General features: G+C 42.5%; 1 protein-coding gene across 1 annotated transcript in view; it reads right to left on the bottom strand.

Moving 5' to 3' along the window:
• Positions 1-4,291: 4,291 nt before the first annotated feature.
• LONP2 (lon peptidase 2, peroxisomal) overlaps positions 4,292-23,648 on the bottom strand; it is a 97,015-nt gene continuing 77,658 nt past the window's right edge. The window contains exons 12-15 of the mRNA XM_041765656.1: positions 19,895-20,037; positions 8,817-9,024; positions 7,583-7,773; positions 4,292-4,710 (exon numbers count right to left, since the gene is read on the bottom strand). Of these exons, the coding sequence (XP_041621590.1) occupies positions 4,489-4,710; positions 7,583-7,773; positions 8,817-9,024; positions 19,895-20,037 (764 nt within the window). The 3' untranslated portion in view covers positions 4,292-4,488. The remainder of the gene's footprint in view (positions 4,711-7,582; positions 7,774-8,816; positions 9,025-19,894; positions 20,038-23,648) is intronic.

Consider the following 23,648-nt stretch of genomic DNA (forward strand, 5'->3'; position numbering starts at 1 on the left):
CTTGCTGACATTTTTATTCTCACAACTCTGTTAGGAGACTAAGTTAAAATACTGATGACTTTTTTCTCCTTAAAGAAAACCCAGTTAAAATGAGTTAGTGTTTCCTAGCGTACTAGTTATGAGCCTGGGCTCTACAGCAGCCTTCCAGAGCCCTCATGCCAGTCAGTCATGGCTCTAGCCTACTCACCAGCTTTGGGACCTGCTCCAGTTTCCTAATGTGTGAAGTGGGGTTAATTATGATAGCTACAAAAAAAAAAAAAATTATGATAGCTACCCCAGAGGGTTAGAAGGGATACCAGTAAGTTACACAGAAAAGTGCTTTGCACATAATAATAAGCACCCAACAAATGTTAGCTGCTGCTATTATGCTTTTAACTAGCACCATATCGAACAGCATCCTTAACTGTTGCTAATTACCCTGAGGCACCTAACGAGATTCTGAATGGCCAAAGATCATTTTGTGTGGCTTTTACGGGTACACTAAACTTAGTCAAAAAGAATTTGGACTGCCCGCTTATCCCACCAGCCATTCTGGAAACAGAATTTACTTCTGTTAACCACTTTCAGAATGAAGATTTGTGTGATCTCTTTTCCTACAGAGGCATTATTTTTTGAATTGGTTATCAAGTGTTTGTATAGCCATTTTTGTGGTGAAAGGGAATAGGTCGACCACAAATGTGTATCTTGGTCTATTCCCATTAGCATGTGTTTAGAAAAGCAGTTTCCCCCCTACATTTGATGTATTGAATAATTTTGTGGAGGTGTGTCATTTTATTTTCACAATATTTTAAAGTGTTTCTTGGATTACAATAGTACTATATATGCTCAGTGTAGGGTTGGAAGTTAGAGCACACACGAGATCTCTAACTGTCCAGAGATGACTGGGAACATTTTTATTTTCCAGTCCTTTGTGTATTTACATGTGCCTACACACTTATTTTGAAATAATGTAATTTTGCAACCCTCTTACACATCACTTCAGTCCATGCATTTCACTTTAATAATATTGGAAAGACACCATTTTGGGGAACCTTTGTAAGGACTGACTAGAATTTTAGCCAGTTTCCTGATGTTTACATAGTGCTTTGTCCTGTTTGCCCATGTAAATCTTTTCCAGGTATTTATAAAAAGGCTGTGAACATCCTTATATGTTTTCTTATTATATTCGTGAGACTTCTCAGTTTCTGGAGAGGTTTCAGTGGACACTTAAGAGTAGCAGTGTGAAGGATTTTTTCCCTTTCATTGTAACCTCATGTTTTGCTAATTTATGCAAATAGTAAATTTTGTCTGTTTGACATCCCGTAAGTTCATCTTTTGTTAACTACTTTAAGTCCTCTTCATATCTTGGTCTAGAGGGATGGTGAGATCTATACTCACATTTCTTGGTTCACTCAAGATACTAAATCATCCTTGTTACAGTCAATATTCTACTTTCTCCTATTAATGCCCTGCCTCGTTTTTTTGTGTCGTGGTGTTTTCTTTCAGGGAATTGTATAGGGGTAGGGTAGGTGTTACTCTCTAACTTGCTCTTTTGCATTTATCTGCTTTAACTTGAATTCATTCTATTGAACTGAATCATGGGCCACTTTAATATGTTGATTGTGCCCCTCGCTCCCCGAGCACTTGATTATAGAAAGGTTACCTCATTTTGGTCGTTCTAACTGGAAAATAGGAAGCCAGCCTACTCTCCCCTCAGCCCTTAATACCTCACAACATGGATGGCACCTACCTAGTGTAGGGAGCTCCTGGTGGTAGATACCACTAGCCACTGTGTCCAAAGATGGGAATCCAAATCCTCTGCATTTCAAACAAACAGCCACTACCAGAGATGGCACTGGAAATGAAACCCATCTGCATTCCCACTCTTACAGAGAGAATTTGTGCAATGAGCAAAAAGCAAGTCTTGATCAATGTCAAGGAAGAAGCCGAAAGAAGGACATATTTGTGTTTTGCTCAGCAAATGCAATTTTTTTTGCCCGCCTCTTATTTAAAAACAACAACAACCCAGTATGTTTAGTGGCCTTTAAATACCACTCCATAATCAGGAGACCTTATTTGTGGTCACAGATTTATAGACTGATGTTAAATATTTTATGGTCAATCACTTAAATGGCATTTTTCACTGTAATCAGAAGCACTAAATAAAAGACCTCAGCCCCTGACATGGTTAATGTTAAGTTTCAAACAAAAGTGGGCAGAATCCAGTAAAAAAGTGTGTTTTAAGCAGACCATAATTTCTCAAGTTCCAAGACACTTAAAGCTTTATTTAGTTTTCATACTTTTGAAAGCTCATACATAAAAGGCATATGGAGTACTGGTTAAATACATCTCAAGGCCTCACTTCTAGCCCTACTTAATTAGAATTTGAGTTAATCAACATTTTCAATAAAACCCCAGCTGTGATACAAAGGGTGTTTGGGTAACACTTTAAAGAACAATGCTGGGAAAAGGTACTAGGGAAATGCAAATCAAAACCAAGAGCTGCTGCTTCCCACCCCTGGGACGGGCTATTACCAAAAAGAAGCCGTGGCAGGGAGTGGAGAACTGGGGTCTTGGTGTATTGCTGGTGGGAATGGCAAGTGGAGCAGCAAACGCCGTGCAGGAGGAGTCTGTGGCTCCTCACAAAGCTACGCGTGGACTCATCCTAAGAGCAGCAACTCTACTTTTGGGAAGTAGTAGGGACAGGGACAGTCGCACACTCACGTTGACAGAATTCTTCACAACAGCCAAGAGGTGGAAAAACCCAGACATCCTGGGGCAAATGGAGGATATGGGGCCTGGGTTCAGAGACCCGAAATGCTGAGGCTCGTGGTCAATGTGGCCGAACTCCGACCACACACTCGGTGAAGCTGGAAGGGGCAAACGTGGAGACCGAAGAGTGTGTGTGTGCGTGTGTGGCGGGGGTCGGGGGGACGTGAATGGAAGAGGAGTCACTGTTCCGTGGGTACAGCTTCAGTTTAAGATAATCATGGGAAGGCTTCGGAGAGAGGGGGATGGCCAGACACCGTTGTGACTAATGTCCCTGAATTACCCACTTGAAACTGGCCCAAATGGTAAATTCTCCTCTCTTGTCACAACAAAGACAAGTGAATAAAACTTAAAAAAACAAACTGAAAGCAGTGCCAGGGAAAGGAAGGTCCAGCTGTTCAGCATCCCCCCACCCCAGCAAGGGCCGCGGCCTAGAGCTGAGGGCGCCCCCAGCTGCTTGGGGCTGAGGAAGAGCGCTGGTGGGCCCCACCTCATCCTGAGCTCTTGCAGTTTCTGGGGGTGTGGGGGCGTTGCAGTCTGGGGATGGATGAACTCCCTCTGCTTGCAGAAGATGAATTAGCATCATGGTTTCCTTTCCTCCCCTGTGAAGATGACTGAATAGAAGCCATAAAATCCTAACAGTGGGAAGATAGTCCATGAAATGGTTTTTAAAGTGCTGATGCTTCTTGCTCCCCCACTGGCCATGACGAGCCCCGTAAGTGGAGCCCCAGATCTGGATTTGTAATTCCAGAACATGTTCAGATTTTACTAGCAGGTATTTGGGTAACGTGCTCATCCACGGCATCCCAAAGTATCTTTGCGTATCTGTTCTAACCTTCCGTAATAGAAGATTCTATAGTATTATTTTAGTGTCGTGTTCGCATTCATCTTCAGCGACACTTCACCACTCCTGCTCCCATTTTACAGGTAAGGAAAATAAGCAGAAGAGCCTGCAAGGAGCCAGACACAGGAGAACATGGAGAGTCTACGGGGCCTGGCACAGGCCAACCGGGCAGAGCGGAGAGGTGACAGGGTCAGGGTACCACGGTGGGGACCATCTCAGGATGGGCGGCAGCCTCTGAGGACCGGACTTTTTTTTTTTTTTTTTTTTAAGATGTTCCTAACAGGCCACTCTGCCTGGTAGAAACCGCCAAGTTTTGGCTGCTACTTCCTCAGCATAAGCCGCACCCCGTGTTGGGGTGTGCAGACCTCACCCCGGGCTTCACATCACTTGAATACTTACTTTGGTGCGGTTTTCATCTTTGTCTTGGGGCCCCTGTGTCAGTCTCCTCAGGGTCCAGCAACCTCTCCCGGTGGCTCTTCCGGATGCTGACCACGCAGAAGAGCCACCTGGAGGGCGGGTTAAACTGACTTCTGGGCGCCCCACCCCCACCCCCCATAGTTTGAGTCTGAAGGTCTGGATCTTGAGAATTAACATTTCTAACAAGTTCACAGGTCACATGGATGCTTCTGTTCTGGGCACCACACTGAGAACTGATGCTCTGTACCCCTCCGGGGACAGTGATGATTCCACTGAAGACAATTTGATTTTTATTAATCAGTTTATTAACATTTCTGTAATCAACACCAGCCACCACTTGAGTGAGATTTGTTACTGTTGTGATCGTATTCACAAGTAAGGGACACTGTGCTGACCTCTACGGGTATGAACAAAGGAAGACCTTTTCAATACCTCTTGGCACTTCATAACTTGAAATTCTGAAAAGTTGAGATTTGGGCCTACAATTTGCTATTTAAGAGACCAGGTCTGGTGCTGACAGTAAAGCCACCATCAAAAGCTGCATTAAGAACTTCATCCAGGCAGCCTGCTGTGACAAAACTTAAATCCTGTCGTACGTTGCCCGGGATTTCTTCAAGGTCTTTTTCGTTCCTCTGAGGAATGATGACTCGCTTCAATCCTGCTCTGTGTGCTGCCAGCACTTTGTCTTTAATCCCACCCACCTATAAGGAGAGAAGAAAGTTACTCAGATTTCTGGTCATCCTCAGACTGTAAGAGATCCGTGACCCAACTTTCTTTCACGGTTATTTAGAACATCGAACTCATCTCCCGATTTGTTATAGTGCGAGCTGGGAAAGCCACTAAAAAGGTTAATATACTGGGGGAAAATTCTAAATTTTTGATAGATACGAGCACCTCTTATGTCCATGATCCCTTTTTACACGGTCAGGTTAGTATTTATGCCCCCATTTATACCCCATTCTTATAGATAAGATAAACAATCTTATCTATAGGTCGATTCTGGCAAGGCATTACATTATTTTGACCACAAACACCATTCCTACAGAACTCAGTTGTGTGCCAGGATGACTTCCTTCTCTACAGGTTTAAAGCCATAACTATCTCTGTGCCACTTGATGAAGAAACCATATCCCAAATGATCTAGGCTCTTACAGTGGTTTTAAAATAGGTCCAAAGTGGTCCCTTCACAAAGAGGGGAGTCTAACTCCCTTCCCCTTGGATGTGGGCCAGGCTTAGGGACTCAGAAACAGAATGCTGTATGACTTTCAGTTAACCAGTAAAAAATGAGAGTTGCTGCTGCTGCTAGGACTGTCTCTCTGCATCTCTCCCTGGAGGTAGCCAGCTGCCATATTTGAGATCACCCAACAGTCTCTGGAGAAGCCGTAAGGTGAGGAACTGGGGTATCCTGCCAACCAGTCAGGTGCATGGACCCCAGTGCACTGGGCTGGTGTTCTGACTGGAAGACAGGACTCTGAGGCAGACAGCTCAGCTAAGCCTCTCCTGAATTCCTGACCCACAGAGATTGTGAGAATAATAAACATCATTGTTTTGGGGTGCTGGCAGCTCTCAGGCATAACCCCCAGAGCACGTAAGCCCCGCAGACAGCCCCCCGGAGCCCTCCAACCGCCCACACCAATGCTGGCTGCCCCGGAGCCTCGGGCACAGGCCCTCCTGTCCAGGCCCTTCGTGTACTGCTGAAGCACGTTCTGAGTACCTTGCTCACAGAGAGCCTAAGACAAAGTGACTCCTTGCATGTCTGAAAATGCCTGTTTTCTGTTTCCTCTCCTGTTGGACTGGTGGTAAGACTGTGTATACAAGACTGGATTTAAAATCATTCTCCGTCAGGGTTTTGAAGGTACTGCACGTCTGGGTGTCGCTGAGGAGACAGCTCTTTCCTCGGCTGTCTGACCACTCGTGGGGATGACATCTTTCTCCTCACTGCTGTAAAGTCCTTTCAATCTGACGGTAACCTTCAATTCTAGGAAACGGTCCATTATTTGACAGTTTGCTAGATTCCGTTTCCTCTTTGCTAGAATGCCTGCCTGCCTAATAGATACTGGATTTGCCTGTTTGCTTTTCTATTATTTTTTTCAGAATACTTCTCTAATTCTAAAACCAAAGTTTTCAATCCAAGTTTTGTCCTCATTCTCTGATCTTGAACTGTTCTCTGAAGTGGCAGCTTTAAGTATTTTTAAATGCTGTGTCTTTTCTGCTGTTTCATGGAATAGGTTTAAAACTGGAGGCTTACTCAAAGCTACCACGGCCCAGAGGGATGGGAAAGTCTTGATGTAGGTGCTTATTTGCCCTGAGAGCGAGGATCCATGTATGCTATGGAGATTTCTATGAATTTTCTTTGAATCCCCTGGTTTTGTTTCCCATCTCTTTCCTGCTCTCCTGGTCCGTGCCTTGACCCTCCGAGCCCACGCTTTTCCCAGATTCCCGCCGAGAAGTTCATTTCTACCCCTAATTCTGTTTCACCAGCCAGGAGGACACTATCTTCTAGAAGTTGGCTGAACGCTCAGCTACTGACTCCCCATTCATTTCTGAGTGTTTGTATTATTCCTTTCACTCTTTGCTTAGTCTACCATCTTGAACTAGAAAGCTGAAGAGTTCATGTCAGTAAAGCATTTACATTTCCTTTTAATAGCACAGCTAGTATTAGCCACTATTAACCACTATTACGGTCTCTTTAAATGCAGTAATTCCTGGGTAAGGTGAAGAAAAGAGATCAGCCATTCCGTTCAAGTACAGACCTACAAATGTCTTATAATAATACGCTTGACTTCCTGGCTGAATTTTAAAAGTTGGCGAAATGAGAGCAGTTTTAGTGATCTTGAATGGTGATTCTACGATCTGCTTTCACAATTATCTTATAAAATAAAGGTGTTCTCAGAATAAAGAACGTTCTTTTCTCACTTTGCTAGGAATTCGCCAAAATTCTGTTGTAGACTGGTACTGGTAATGAATGACTTAAAACCCTAAATGACCTGCTCAAGTTTTCTGCATTTTATGTGTTTTCCTAAGTAGTTTAGGGTATGGAGGGGAGCCCCAAAGCTCCATATATATAGAACTTTTAAAAAATTTAGTAATTAGACATAGCTGGTCTTTGTTATTACAGCTTTCATTTTCTACTGATTTTTCTATAAATCTATCAACTACAGTAATCTAAGTTATCTATAGGAGGTCTCATCTCACAGGGCCTTCAAAAGTTCAGAAGTTAGCCTAAAGTTTTAAAAAAAATCAGCTGCTATCCTGTTTTACATTGAAGTTATCTGGTTAACAATTTGCTAACTCTTCACCTTAGCGGCTGACATTTCTGATGACCAGAAGTATTTCTTTCCCTCGCAAGTCTTCTTTCTTAGTAGAAGGGAAAACATGGGGAAAATTGTCAGTATTTTATATGATCAATACTGAAAAATATGAATTAGTTACAAGTATAAAACTTTAAAGTGTTTAAAGCTAAGGTATATATATATATATATATATATATATATGAAGAAGGGAAACTACTATTAATTTAAACTTAAAATTAAAAAAATTTAAAACCACATAAATCACTTTCTTCAGACTTACTGGAAGAACAAGACCTCTCAGTGTGATTTCTCCAGTCATGGCTACATCTGAACGCACCAGCCGCCCACTAAAAAGTGAGGCAAGACAGGTTACTATGGTAACCCCAGCAGATGGTCCATCTTTTGTGACAGCACCAGCTGGGAAGTGCAGATGGATGTCTGTGTTGTCAAGAAGATCAAAACTTCCAGAAGCTTAAAAAAGGAAATAAGGATTTTAATGTTGAAAATTAAACCTGTTTTCTTTTTCTCCTAAAAAAGAAAATCAAAAAGATAAAAATGAATGTTTTGGGTAAATGAATTCCTCAAAATATTAATGGGTCGTACAATTAGAGTGGGGGTCTGGATGTAATATATACACACATACATATATATATATGAAGAAGGGAAACTACTATTAATTTAAACATAAAATTAAAAAAATTTAAAACCACATAAATCACTTTCTTCAGACTTACTGGAAGAACAAGACCTCTCAGTGTGATTTCTCAGTCATGGCTACATCTGAACGCACCAGCCGCCCACTAAAAAGTGAGGCAAGACAGGTTACTATGGTAACCCCAGCAGATGGTCCATCTTTTGTGACAGCACAGCTGATATATATATATATATATATATATATATATATATATATATATATATATATATATATATATATATATATATATATATATATATATATATATATATATATATATATATATATATATATATATATATATATATATATATATATATATATATATATATATATATATATATATATATATATATATATATATATATATATATATATATATATATATATATATATATATATATATATATATATATATATATATATATATATATATATATATATATATATATATATATATATATATATATATATATATATATATATATATATATATATATATATATATATATATATATATATATATATATATATATATATATATATATATATATATATATATATATATATATATATATATATATATATATATATATATATATATATATATATATATATATATATATATATATATATATATATATATATATATATATATATATATATATATATATATATTTGTACTTTCTTGAAGGTGTATAACTCTTCCTCTAGAGCCCATCTTAATCCTTGTCCCAGAACTGGGAGAGGTCTCCTAGAGCATGGGCCAAAGGCTCCTCCCCGCTTCCCGCTGCGCCTCCGACTCAGCTGGGCCACTCACCATTCGTCAGATGGTACTTCTTTGCATTGCTGCGGAGCCAGCTGATGGCGAGATGGGCAGACTCCTTCATGACGTCCCCTAGCTGGCCAGTCAGAGTTAGCTGACCTTCGCCATCCATTCGGCTTGCCTCCACGAACATGATTTCCCCACCTAAGGGGGTCCAAGCCAGACCTATTGCCACTCCTGGTTGACTTAACCGTTCAGACACCTTGAGAGAAAGAAGAAAAAGGAGCAGTCACCAAGACTGGCCAACCCCATCACAACACGCTGCCAGAGCCTACCTCTTCAGTTTAAGCTTCAACTCAAAAGGATCTGGAGTCACCCCTTAACTATGTATATAGCTTTGCCAGAAGAAAAACAAAACTTCCTGTTTGGCATTTATCAGAAGCAATTTTACCTTAAAATAGGTGTGAATTACTGATTAGGAGCCACATTTAGTTACATGTGCTCTAATTTTCAAGGAACAAATCCAACTGTTTTATCTACTTAAATATTTGTATTAGGCTGCAAATTTCTAAATACTCCAGAACCTAACTGTATTTTTTAAAAAAGATTTTATTTATTCATGACAGAGAGAGAGAGAGAAAGAGAGAGAGAGAGAGAGAGAGATAGGGAGGGAGAGGCAGAGACAGGCAGAGGGAGAAGCACGCTCCATGCAGGGAGCCCAATGTGGGACTGGATCCCGAGTCTCCAGGATCACACCCTGGGCTGAAGGTGGCCCTAAACCGCTGAGCCACCGGGGCTGCCCCTAACTGCATTTTAAGTAATCGTACATTTGCTTCTGAAAGCAGAAGCAGAAACCCTGTTTCAGACACACATTTAAGAACTACTTGCTCCAGTGGCCAAGTATGAAGGTTTGTATGAAACCCCCTAGATTTTACTTCTCTGCCACGTTACCATCTGTGTTATGGCTGTAGGAACACTAGAAGATAATACTCCTCCTGTGTGCCTGGAGGCCCACTGTGTGTCCTCACTGCTGCTGGAAACTGAACGTGACATTTGCCTGAGACCACGAGCCCGGTGATGAGCCAGTTCATCCAGGTTAGGAGAACACATAAAAGGAACAGTATGGTTGAAACACAATCACAGTCACTTTTACTCACCCTCTGAGCCTCCAAATTCCCTATCCCACCAAGCTACTGTGTCAGAGGAGCTGAGTACAACATGTCAACCCACCACTAGCCTAAATAGGACATGTTTCCAGCAGAGGTAACCTTCTCACTGAGGAGAAGCAGAACCAAGAGTTGGGAGTTTCTGGGTAAAAGAGCTGCGTTGCTGATGCTTACTTCTTTCCAAGGGGCTTAGATGGTGAAAATCCTGACTTTAAAACACTCCAAAATCACATGTGGCATCCACGAAAGCTAAGAGGCACTTAGTTTTGGTGGTAAACCTGATAGCATGTTTTGAAAGTTTGTTTCATATTTAAAAATTTTAATTCTAATTAACTTCATCTGATAAGTGAGAGACTTGGAAGTCCAAACGCTGAGCCAAAAGCATGTCCCGGATTCCACCTCCCTCAGCTCTGGCACTTGCCCTGTTCCATATGTACTTGAGGAGAAAGACATAGAAGATCAATACTATTTAAGGAAAACATAGAAACAGCTATTTATAAAAGTGTTCCCGAGGCTTGTCTTTTTTGAATATAAAATAATTTCCTATACCTTTACGACATCTACTCTGGGTGGCTCTTTTCTGGGGCTGAGTGAACTAATCCTGAAGAATAATCCTCAGGACACTGACTCATGTTAGTTCATTTAACAGAAAAAGCCATTATGCTTAGCGGTTAGCTGTAACAAGAACCACCCCTTTTTTACAGCTTAGATCCTCAAAACGAATTTTTCAGAATAATACCAAAAATGCCCCCGGAAGAATCAGGAGTCAGGTGCTTGTTGACTACTGTTTCACAGTCTCCCAACACTCTCCATCTGCTGGAAGCCTTGTACTCCGGGCAGAGGTGACTGGTGCATTGTTCACAGAAAGGATCGGGGGACAGATAAGTGCATATGGTCAAGCCAGAAACATTTGGGCCCACAGGCACTTTATTCAGACTTGATGGGAAGTGATCTCATAGTAACCTGAAGACGGGAGGATGACAAATCTGTGATTTAACAGCAACATCAACATACAGGCAGGAGAACAGATGGGCTTGATTACCAGCAACCCTAGAATCTCTGTAATTACGGCTAATAGTAGTTATCTAAAAGGTAAAGGATCTTTAATTCTTAGACTTGGAAACATACATACCTAATTTTTAAGTGAGGGGAGGGCCGAGCGGGCAGGGTGGAGTGGCAGAGGGAGCGGGAGAAGCCGACTTCACCCCGAGCAGGGAGCCGGGCTCCGGGCTTGATCCCAGGTCTCCGGTATCATGACCTGAGCCAAAGGTAGACGCTTCACCGACTGAGCCACTCAGGTGCCCTGTCGCGCTTTTTTTTTTAAACTTTATTTTTATGTGATCTCTACACCCACCACGGGGCTCTAACTCAGCCCCAAGTTCGAGATTAAGAGTCCCAGGGCCCTAACTGAGCCAGCCAGGCTCCCCTGGAGTCGTACTCTTCGAGACCACGTGCTCTGAAACTGTTACAGTCACACATCAGGTTTCTATGTATTTTTGCCTTAGAAACGAGGGAGTACGAGTAACTGTGAATGTAAAGACATGTGCTCCTTTCCTGCTGCCACGCACACTTTCTAGCCGTCTTAACCCCTCCTCACAGAACAATCTATCTCCGAGCACTCTGTACAAAGTGATTCAACACAGTAATTTCAAAACTATGTTTATCAGTACTTTCCTATCAGTTTCTAATTGCACTGCTGATCCGTGGAATCATCAGTTATATGAGCCAAGACAGGCCTCGGCTCGAAACTGAGAATGTTTTCCCCACTAGATGTCAAAGTGGAGCACAAACACCCCAAGCTCATTTTTGCCGTTCATTTTCCCACAGGTATATCCTTACACTTCCATTTCCTTATCTGTTAACTACATCTTGTTCAAAGAAATGGTTGATTTCTCCTGTAATAATTGTAATAATCACGTAAATATGTAGATTGAAGGGGTGTTAAAGATGTTTAACGAAAGACCTAATTAATAACAGACCCTGTCTTCCAAAGCCTGGCCGCACCCCTCCGCTCGATGGCAGCAGGGACAGCCGAGTATAACCGCGCCCGTCCCCCACCTGCGGACTGAGACAGCAGGTCCCGGGGGCCCTCCGAGCCCCTTGCTGGCCGCCCCCAGGCTCACAGCTTCAGTGCCTGTTACTACGGCGGCCTCGGAGAGGGCCGGAGGGTCTGCCGGTCATTCCGCTGAGGCTCCATCACAGCTCGTAGGGACCTAGTGGCAAATGCCCCTCGGAAGTGACAGACTAAGACCATCAGATAAAGTCACGATTCTACTCCAGTCCGGGGACACAACGGGCATGTACCGAGTGCTTTCGTCTACACAGCCCTGAAGAGGTGCAGGCCCCTCTGTGGGGAGCTGGGACAAGTGTCCTAGAAGAGGCTGGGCAGAGCTGGGAGCTTGGCTCTCCAGGGAGCCAAGGCCTGCGGACACGAGGGATTCCCCGGGCCTTCTTGCCAGGGGCCCCCACGCACGGCGGGGAGCGGAGCGCACCACCTGAGCTACCAGAGGGCCGCGGCCCGTGCAGCTCTGGCGGCGGTGACGCTTACACTATAAACTGGCGGCTTTTATACCTCCGAGCACTTGCTATGCTCCTGCCAGGGCTGTCACCATGGCAGCTATCCATCTGCCAACTTCTTTCAAGTCTTTGTATGAAGATCCTAAGCCTGGAATTCATGAATATTTCATTTTTCTAGTTGTAAATTTGTTTGTGTAGTGTTTAGAAAAGGGAAGGTCAGATCCCGTTTGCCTTGGAGGTGCCGGGGTCTATACAGCACTGTCCCCTCAAAGCTGTGTTAAGTAGCCCCAGCCTGGCCTGGCACTGCACACTGCAGACAGCCAGCTGCCTCCAGCCCCGTTCAGTAGAGCCTTTTCTTGGCAAAATCAACTCGTGGTGGGGCACCGGGCCAGGCTGAGTGTGCGGCATCGGTGCCGTAGGACACAGGCGCGTGTGGCACAGCAGGTTTAAGTGGAGTGGATGGGGAAGTAATTTACTACCAGACTTCTTTTGGACGTTTCACTAGTTTAATAAACTTTGCCCGTTTCTAGCACCTGATTTTGTCTGTCTCAAAGGCAAACACGCTGATGGAATCTCCTGGAATTCACCTTTGGATGCATTCCATTCAACATGCTTTTATTTTTTATTTTCTAAAAGATTTTTTTGAAAGATTTTATTTTTTTTAAAGATTTATTTATTCATGACAGACACACAGAGAGAGGCAGAGGGAGAAGCAGGCTCCTTGCAGGGAGCCCGATGTGGGACTCGATCCCAGGACCCTGGGATCACGCCCTGAGCCAATGGCAGACGCTCAACCACTAAGACACCAAAGTGCCCCAAAGATTTTATTTATTTCTCATGAGAGACACAGAAAGAGAGAGGCAGAGACATAGGCAGAGGGAGAAGCAGGATCCTCTCAGGGAGCCCGATGCAGGACTTGATCGTAGGACCCAGGATCACACCCTGAGCTGGAGGCAGGTGCTCAAACACTGAGCCACCCAGGCGCCCCTATTTTCAAAATCTATCATCTATCTATCTATCTATCTATCTATCTATCTATCTATCTATCTATCTATCTATCTATCTATTTAGGAGAGAGCAAGAAAGTGTGAGTGAGTGGGGGAGGAGCAGAGGGAAAGGGACAAGCAGACTCTGCTGAGTATGGAGCCCAGTGATCATAAGATGAACAGAAATCAGGTCTAAGTGCTTAACCAACTGAGCCACCCAGACACCCTTAATCAAGTTGCTTTTAAAAATCTGCATGCCTATCTTCTTTCCTTTAATATTATTATATTTTAGGGCAGTGACCTTTGGACAAGGACTTTTTGTACACCACTGGAGGAAGCCAGTGCTGAGGCTTTAATACAAAATATGAATGGAGACTGCAATACTTAGAAAACATAATCTTAGGACTAGCAGGCTGGACAGGACATAGACACTTAAGGGCGTGCAGGACTGGCTTTCTGCGGCTGAGAATTAAATTTATCCTGCAACGACCAGAGCTTACCTGTTCTTCTGATTTATGATCTGTGAGTTTAAGACTGTTCCTGCCAGAGAATCTTGGTCAACTGCAAGACTGGCCAGCTAGGATATGTACCCAGTGAAGTGGAAGCTTCTCCTGCTTTCACTAGGAGGCGGATGACAATTGTAAGATTCTCATTTCATCCTAAGGATGTTCTTGTAACCAATAAAAATAATTACAACCGAGCTGACTGTTATTAATAGCAATCTCCTAACTGACCAGATCAAGTAAGATTAAGTAACGGTTATTGATTCCTGAGCCCTTCCTACTTCCTCTGCACCTGGATGTGGCCCCGGCCCAAGCTTCTGAGGAAGTACTCGGTGCTATGTCAGCACGTGCAGCATGATGGACACCTTGGCCACTGCAGACACCTGTGCCCTCGCTCATTCCTTTCCCACCTTCTCTCCCAGTGCAGGGAGAGCTTTCCTTAACTTTCCTTTTCTTAAAGTGAGTTTAATTGATCTTGTCTCTTTAGGAAATCTCATTGTATTGGAAAAGGTGACTTAAGATAACTATTCCTAAACTTGGAACCTAGACTGAGCTCCTAGAACTCATTTCTCAACCTGCTTAGGGAATCCTAAAGGGTAGAACTATTAATAAAAATATGCCTTCTTACCCTTCTTCCTCACCGTTAGTTTGCTGGATCAGTCATACTTTTGGCACTAACATACTTTTGCAGACTTACCTTTGATGAGAATGAAGAATAGTAAGGGGTGATGAAGACTATTAAATGCAAGTATAGGGATCTCTGGGTGGCGCAGCAGTTTAGCCCCTGCCTTTGGCTCAGGGCGTGATCCTGGAGACCCAGGATTGAATCCCACATCGGGCTCCCGGTGCATGGAGCCTGCTTCTCCCTCTGCCTATGTCTCTGCCTCTCTCTCTCTCTCTCTGTGTGACTATCATAAATAAATAAATAAATAATTTTTTAAAAATGCAAGTATAAAATTGGAACTGCAAAACAATAAAAACAGGATTTGGGTTTTTTTGTTTGTTTGTTTTGTCTTTTTGGTAATTGGGGATGTTAGTTTTTATTTTTATTTTTTAAAAGCTTTTATTCACGAGAGACACACAGAGAGAGAGGCAGAGACATAGGCAGAGGGAGAAGCAGGATCCCTGTGGGGAGCCCGATGTGGGACTCAATTCTGGGACTCCAGGATCATGCCCTGGGCCAAAGGCAGACGCTCAACCACTGAGCTACCCAGGTGTCCTGGGATGTTAGCTTTTTTTTTTTTTTTTGTTTTTTTTTTTTTTTTTTAAATTTTTTATTTATTTATGATAGTCACACAGAGAGAGAGAGAGGCAGAGTCACAGGCAGAGGGAGAAGCAGGCTCCATGCACCGGGAGCCTGACGTGGGATTCGATCCCGGGTCTCCAGCATCGCGCCCTGGGCCAAAGGCAGGCGCCAAACCGCTGCGCCACCCAGGGATCCCCTGGGATGTTAGTTTTTAGGGAGTACAGCGGCTGCAGGAACTAGTATTTGTTCATTTTTTAAAACATGTACCAGGCACTATGGTGGCTGTTTTTTATACATTAACTCACCTAATCCTAAAGCCTCTCTAAACACATACATATAATTACCCACCATGTGTCAGATGAACGCATCCCACTCAAGGAGGCTGGATTTATCACCTAGTGAGTGAGAGGCCTCCTTCTGCCTCCCTTCTCCTAACCCTCTTGCTATGGCAGCTGGCTTCCCAACCTTCATTCCCTTCTCATTATTTTCTGTTTTCAAAATACTCTTCCTCTTTTTCACCACCCTGCATCCTGCTATCATCCAAGGTGTCTTTGGCGAACAGCTGATGCTCTGCTTCTACCTGGCTTCTGCTTCTCTGAATAGTTCTTCAATCCCAACAATGCTTTCCTCACCTTAACCCAGCCACTCTCTTCCAGGTCTCCTTATCATCATCAGAAATCACACCACCTCTGAAATCTGAATTTGAATGCCCCCCCCCCCCCCCAATTTCTTCTCCTAGTTCACTTGTCCTCAAGACTACTGATGTTGCCACCTTCACATTCTACACCTACTCTGTCCTGACAGCACTTCTCTGCTGGTACAAAAAAACAAAAAACAAAACAAAAACAAAAACAAAACAAGCCTTTGTTTTTTCCATCATTATAACCCTTTTCTTGTAACTAGCTCAGTATTCTTGGCCATCTCCTCATTATACCCCACAAAGGGTATCATGGTTGCATATCATTTCCTCCCCTCACACTCTGGATGCCATCCCATCTCACCTTCCTAAAGACTTTGTTCCTACTGTCCCTCCAGCAATATCCGTCCTACTCCCTACTGAATTGCTGTGATCAGCACACATAACTCTATTTGCAAACATTCTCCCTGCGGCCCCCAAACTTCTTTTAGCCACCTCATTTCTCTGCAATCATTCACAGCCAACTTCTGAAAAGAGGAGCTTACACATTAATTTGGTTTCCTCACCTCCCATTCTTTCTTCAACACCCTCCCAAATCTTTCATGCCAGCCACTCCCCTCTTCCAAGGTCACCAACCTCCACACTAGCAAAGCGAATATACAAAAGCAAACACACTGGACATTTGGACATTACCTCTTGGAGGGTTTCCTCCTTTGTTTTCATGGCAGCATAAAACCCGTTTCCTCTTGCCTGCCTGCTTGTTACTTCTGACTTTTTTTTGAGGGCTCCTCTTCCTCTCCAAGACCCTAACTTGGCATTCTTCAGGGCCTGCCTCTAGGCTACCACTGGCTCTCTTCTGTGTATACTTTTTACTCTGGTGACTTCAGCATTTCTGGGACTTCAAATATCCTCTATTTTCTGACAACTTTGTAATTTATACTTCCACCTCAGACCTCTCTTCTGAGCAACAGGCCTGTGTGTCCACACGTCTCCTTTCTCATGCCTCAGACATTTCAAATTTGACACATTCACCATCCCTGTCTTTCCCCTCGCAGTAAATGGCACTGCCACACAAAAATCCTGTTGTTCCCACCAGAAACCCGTAAGTCGTTTCTGATGACTGTTTCCTTTGTTCCCATTATGTAATCCATCAGCAAGCCCAAGGCTACCTGAAAACCACATCTCAGCGCTGGAGCAGTGACCCCAATCTCAGTGCCACCTGCTTATCTTCCTTACAGCACTAATCTCAACTTATAATTATGTGTTAACTTATTTTCTCAATGAAAGTTAAGTATCATGAAGGCAGAGATCAAACCTTGCCTGTTTACTACTGTATTTGCCAGCAGCATCTTAATACATATTTACTAAATGACTGAAACTCTTTCTAGAAGAAATGACAGACCCTAGACTTTTACCTTTACGGAGACTATAGGCATTTAAACCAAAAAAGGGGCCTTACAATACCTTTTTTGTAAGGACCACTTCAACACATACTCCAACATTCCTAGTAAAATCTCTCCCCAGACCTTCTACCCAGGAGCACAGGAAGAAGAGTGACACAGGCTGGCCAATGCGAGTCCCCTGGGAGAACCGAGACCTCAGATGTACCAGTGTGACATTCCTCTCAGGTGAGAAACAGCTCACAATTCTGGAGTCAGGCCTGAATCGTATCTCCACTCTGGCAAAAGCTGTGTCTTCTTGCAAGTTATCTAAATACTCTAAGCCTGTTTCCTCATCTGTTCTTGGAAAGATGCCGAGAGTGAGAATTAGAAGATGTGTCACTTGTTAGACGGTCTTGGATGGTGCCTGATACCTAACAGATACACACAAAAAAGTGGCCAAGAAGCCCAGGCCAACCACTCCCATTCTAAAACACAGCACTACTTGGGTAAGAACACAAACAAAAATCTGACACACAGCAGAGGTCTTTTTTTATTTTTTAAACGGCCATACTTCAAACCATTCTCTCTCATCAGGGAAGGACAAGAATTAACTCCGTCTGACAGGGTACCACAGAGGAGCCGCCTGGACTTGCTGTCGGCTATTCGGAGTTTGAATATTGCCTTTACTATTTGCACCTTATGTGAATCTGCAGGACTCATTTAACCTCTTCAAGCTTCTTCCCAGGTATCAAAAGGAGGATGCTCGGGGGCAATTAAACATTCCATAAATCTTCATCCCCAAGATGCAAAAGCTCACGTGAAGGTGGTGAAGCAGCTGGGGGTCGAAGGTTGTCACCAGACCACTAGAGGTGGAGACAGAAACCCCAGGCTACAGGGTGAATCCTCTCAAGTGTGGAAAAGATGAAAAAAATGTTCCAAACTCAGGGATCCCTAGGTGGCTCAGCGATTTAGCTCCTGCCTTTGGCCCAGGGCGTGATCCTGGAGTCCCTGGATCGAGTCCCACATCAGGCTCCCTGCGTGGAGCCTGCTTCTCCCTCTGCCTGTGTTCTCTGCTTCTCTCTCTCTCTCATGAATAAATAAATAAAATCTTAAAAAAAAATAAAATAAAAAATACTTAAAAAAAAGCTCCAAATTCCCAAACGCCAGACCTCCAATTCTAAGATGCTATTTATTTATAAAAGGCAAACGGCTACTAGATTCTACCTTTCAGATTCACATTGGCAAAGGGCTCAGATGACTAGAGGAAAATGAGTTTCTCCAATGATATCAAACAGAGCTGTTAAGCAGTGTTTATAAAATTTCTCATTTCTGTTCTTTTGCTTCCTTTTTTTGCCAAAGCTCCAAGAATGTCTACAATGCTCCCAGAACTAAAGGCAGCAGGAATGGCTGGGAGAGAAGGGGTATACGCAACAGAAACACGCATCAGTCTTTTATCTGTTGCTCGAGTTTAACTTCCCAAAGAACTGCTGGAACGTACTGTTCTGGAAAGCTTGAAGAAAAAAGCCCATTCGAAATGCAGGACACAGAACCTGTTTACATCTTCACTCTCAAAAACCACTGCATTCTCACACAACAAAAAAAAAAAGCAGATTTTGCTCACTTTCTCAAGCAAGGAAAGTTTTGCTCCATTTCTTACAACACTTCAAAATTTAAATCCATGACATCTTAAGAATTCAAATAACTAATCTGCCTCTGATTCTACTGTTCAAGACCAGATTTACCACTAAGAGTAAACAAGTTCTATTCTTGTAACAGAGTTTTGTAGAGAGGCTCATTAGCTTTAATGACCAGCTCAGAGTGTAGACAGATAAACAAGATGAGTTTAGGGACTGTTTTTCCTCTCCCCAGTTTTAAGACTTGAGGAAAAGCATATCTAGTACTGACTTTGAATGTCAGAGGGAGAGGTTATCTTCTGTGTAATTTATCAGACTTATTCTTCCAAAAATCTTTTTTTTTCTTAAACTGATAGGAGGTGATGATAAAGCTCCTGAAGGAAGATGCTATGTTCAGTAGTACAATACAATTTTTTTTTTCTAGTAACTTGCCCATACAAGCTCAAGTAAGAATCCTACAAAAGGTATCAAAACGCCTCAGTTGACACAGACTCAACATCTCTTTCCATCCACCTGCCTCAATTCGTATCTGGGGCTCAGGCCTTTCTGACTGGATGTTCTGCTGTGAGGAACAGAGGGGTAAGATGGAAATAGGGCTGCGTAGCTTCAACCCAAGGAACTATTAACAATGAAATGACAGATTTCCAAAAGATGCAATCTGGGCAGTCAGAAGTTGAAGTTAGGCTCACACTTTCAGATATTTTATACTTAGGTTGTTTCCCTACCTCTGTCCCCCAAGAAATCCTTAATGAGGAATTAATAAGAATATAGAATTTCTAAGGAGGAAAGTCAGTGACACTGTTCTTAAAATGGAACTGGAGGGCAGAGAATAAGATCAGACTGAGTTTCCAGAAGAGGATGTGGCCAGGGTCTCTGGCTCTCTGTAAAAGCCTTATTTATGATCACACTGGGATCTAAAATACAATACCATGGAGAAAACAAGTTTCCAATCTCTAAACAAAACTCAGTCTCCCAAACCACTCAGTTTTTCTCTCCCCCAATCTGTGAAGCAACCATCAGAGTAAACTGGTGGCTATCAACAAAGAAATGAGAATGATCACCTCCATTTCATACATCGGGGGCCCAAGGATGTCTTTCAGAGCATGAAAATCAATCAAAATTGGCATTTCAGGTGGTAGGGCTAAGTCCGTAGTGTCACTGATGGATTCAGGTTTTGCATCTTCTAAGATGTGTTCTCTGCCACCTAGGAGAGAAAAATGTATTTAGAAATTCTCAGAGATTGGCAGGTTTGAAAATTCATTAGCAGTATATATCAAACAGAAGCCCGTGGACTTTAATAGATCAGTCACCCTTATTACTTATTCAGGCATGAAAATTCACCTCATGATCTGTGGAACTCAGGCAGAGAATCCATTTTTCAAGAGCCCTTTGAGGGTGATATAATGCACTGTCTTGTTTATTTGTTCTCACTTGCTTGTCATCTAGCCCTCCCACTACACGTAAGCTCCAGCAGGGCACAACTTTGCCTATCTTTTTTTTAACCATTATATTCTGAAGCCAAGAACAACGCCTGGCACTGTTCAACTTTAGAGGACAGACACTGAAGGGTCACATGCAATAGATTACCTTGTATAATTCTGTTAGATCAACGGAACACAAAGTTTAGAACTCCTTCTTTAGAGGAGTTCCATTAGGTGTCCCATTTCCTGACAGACAGCATCAACTTGGAAATGATGGATCCCCGTAGAAGAAGTAATGTTTCTTTTGTAAAAAAGTAACTCAACTCCAAGGTTATCACTTTGCAATAAAAACAAACATAAGCAGCAGTGCCAGGGAAAAAGCATATGAAGCCTGGTTTGAAATCCCTATAATAATGGACTCTTTCCTTTACCTGCCTAAGAGCGCTGGGTGCTAACAACCCATCAGAGCACTGACTCATTTTGGTTTGAGCCTAGACATACAAGGTGCAAGAGCCAACTGACTTATCAGACCACCTTTCCGTTAGTCTCTGTAATTTCAGTTTGAGGAAAAGAAAAATGTTTCTTAAGCCTGTAGCCAGAAACCTGAAATGAACAGAAGTTTAAAAACTGTATGAAATATTTGGCTTTATTCATCCTCATTCCCTAGCTTTGCTTTTCTTTTAGTTTTGCCATAACTCTTCCAGTTCTTGTACTATCTCATGAAATGTTGTAAAATATCTTTATTACCTTTTTTTTAATACCTCCTTTCTTCTGGAAATGATTACTGTACATACTAATATGCAACATATAATAGTTACAAACTTGCCATTGTGTATTTTATTTCTGCAATGATTCTCACATTCTGAGACCTCATGAAGTTAAAAAGAACTGTTTTTCACTAATTCCTTTCCTTCCAAAAGTGATTCCCGGACATCTTTAATAACATTAGGCTCTAATTTTAGACTCAACAATAACTGGAAATATCCTGGAGGGCCCCTAAATGACCCCTGCTATGATCTTCAGGGTGAATGGCTCTTTTAGTCTGCTGGGCTCTAAGGGGCTCCTCCTCAAGACTGTATCAGGGGAGATACACAACAGAAAACAGACACAGCTCAGATTTTCTGCCACCTGCTGCCTGTCAGGCTGGGCCCTCTGCCCAGCACTGAACTTCATGCTACCTATCTCTATACAATTCTTGTGAGAATTAGAGAATTAAAGAGAAAACCTTTTGCAGACTACAAAGTAATGTTGTACCTTAAGTCTCGAGTTATATATATTTTCACAGTCATTTCTTTGTAATGTCATTTCATCTTTCAAAGTTTGGGTTCTAGGAAGTCTTCCCTGATTTTTCCAACTTCTTCCAGCACTTACCTATTTCACTAAATTTAGCTATCAGTGGGTCACTTAGTAGCTTGTGGAGTAGCTTGTGGAGCTGCCTTGCAGCTCTGTTTGCAGTCTATCTAAGCAGATCAACCACATAGGGTGGAAAGGCACTCGAATGGTCAGGTTAGCTCCCTGTAGATCTCAAAGTGGCACAGAAAGCAGGTGTCATTGCTTGATTAAAATTAATGCACAGAAAGAAAAGCACTAAGGTTTTCTGTCTAAGGTTACCACCGTACCCTAAAAATGAAGGGCTCTGAAACTTCAGCCAATGCAGAGATGAGACTGCAGGGTCCTTTAGCCTGGTGTGCTTTTGGACAGGCTTTTCTGAGATCTAATTACTGTTGCCAGCCTGGAATTCACGATCACAGGAGGAAGTTAAGCTGGATGGGTGAAAGCCAATCCACAATTATGTAACCAATGCTTCAGGACATCCAATCCCTTTACAAGTGGAGTAGTGAACTCAGTGCCTTGAGCACTGAAGGAGTGGTGGTGGGGAGAGCTATTTCTAATGCAATTAGACATCATAAGATAAAAGATGGCCATTTCCTTCAGGCTTTAGGCACAGCAACTGTGTATGAAGAATCCAATACATTTAGAACTAATCTATGCCTCAAGATGTTCCATCATTACAATACAAGCCTAGAGAACTAAAGCTCAAGCCAAAAAACTGCGCCAGTTAATCGGGAAAGATAGGCTAGCACTGGATTTTAAGAATCATCCACGAGGACCAACATGTACTGCAAAGTGAGAATAAGGAAATACTGAGAATTGAGAGAATTCACAGTTTGATTCCTCATTTTAAAAAAACCAACCACCAGCACAACATCATCTCAAAAGATGCCATCCAAGGCTTGAAGTCTCGGTTACAGGTGAACCCTCTATGTCCTACGCATGAGCTTTTAATTCAAGCACTCAGCTCTAGTGCCATCCTTCCCTCTTGCCAGAGGGATCGGCACCCACAGAAGACAGTGGCAGAGTCTCGAGGACTCACTACTGGCTTTGCCCCAGACTGCAGCATTCAAGCAAGGTGGACTTTTCAAGGCTAGGCAAACAACAACAATTAAGAAAGTTCAACCTCTCCCAATAGAACACGAGCCCTATCCTGCAAGCGCATCCAGCTGGAACACTGCACAGTCTTCTTCTTCTACACCCTTCTCTTGGGCAGAAATGGCGGGGTCTTTAGATGGTTAGCAGTCACATGAAAAGGGCTGTTTCACCAAGCAGCAAAGAAGTTTACATTCTAAGAGCAAGATACCATTTGCTGGTTACCAAATTAAACTCCAGCAAACTATTTTTAAAAATGACAAAGATCACTGTTAAGGAAAGTGAAGAGATCATCCCAAACACCGAGCTTGTGAAAATATGAAGTGATTCAATCAATCTTCTAGGAAAGCCTCCCAAATATTCATACTCTCAGACCCAGCCATCCTAGTTTGCAGGAACCTATCCTTAAGGACATAATCATAAGTGCAGGCGACCACTGTGTAGGCAACAGTTTAGACAACAAAGTTACTTGCTGCAGACTGACCGTAAGAGCAAAAATGGCATCTAATAAAAACACTCAACATTAGGAACATGGTTAAGGAAACTGTGGCACAGCCTTCTAATAAAATATGACACAGTCACTAAAATTGTTTCCCAAGTGTTTTTAAGTAATGTGAGAAAATTCCTTTGAAACAATATCAATTTGAGGAAAGAGGAGGGTATATACACTTTCACATGGCGTGACTTTTACTAATATAACATAATATAAATATATGTAAGAACTAATAAAATGATATAGTCCAAAATGTTAAAGTTAGGGAGATTTAACTCTCCCTGAGTTAGGAGATTAAGATTTCATGGTGAAATAGTCCGTAAATAATAGTTTCCAATCCTGGCTCTGGCTTCCTAGTTGGCCTTGAAAAAAGTTACTTTACCACTTTCTATCTTTTTTTCTAATTCATAAAACCATTAATAAATATAGGAACCCTCATAGAGTCGCTGGGAGAATTTAACAATGTTTAAAGCC

The sequence above is a fragment of the Vulpes lagopus genome, chromosome 8 (assembly GCF_018345385.1).
Source record: "Vulpes lagopus strain Blue_001 chromosome 8, ASM1834538v1, whole genome shotgun sequence".
NCBI classification, from domain to species: domain Eukaryota; kingdom Metazoa; phylum Chordata; class Mammalia; order Carnivora; family Canidae; genus Vulpes; species Vulpes lagopus.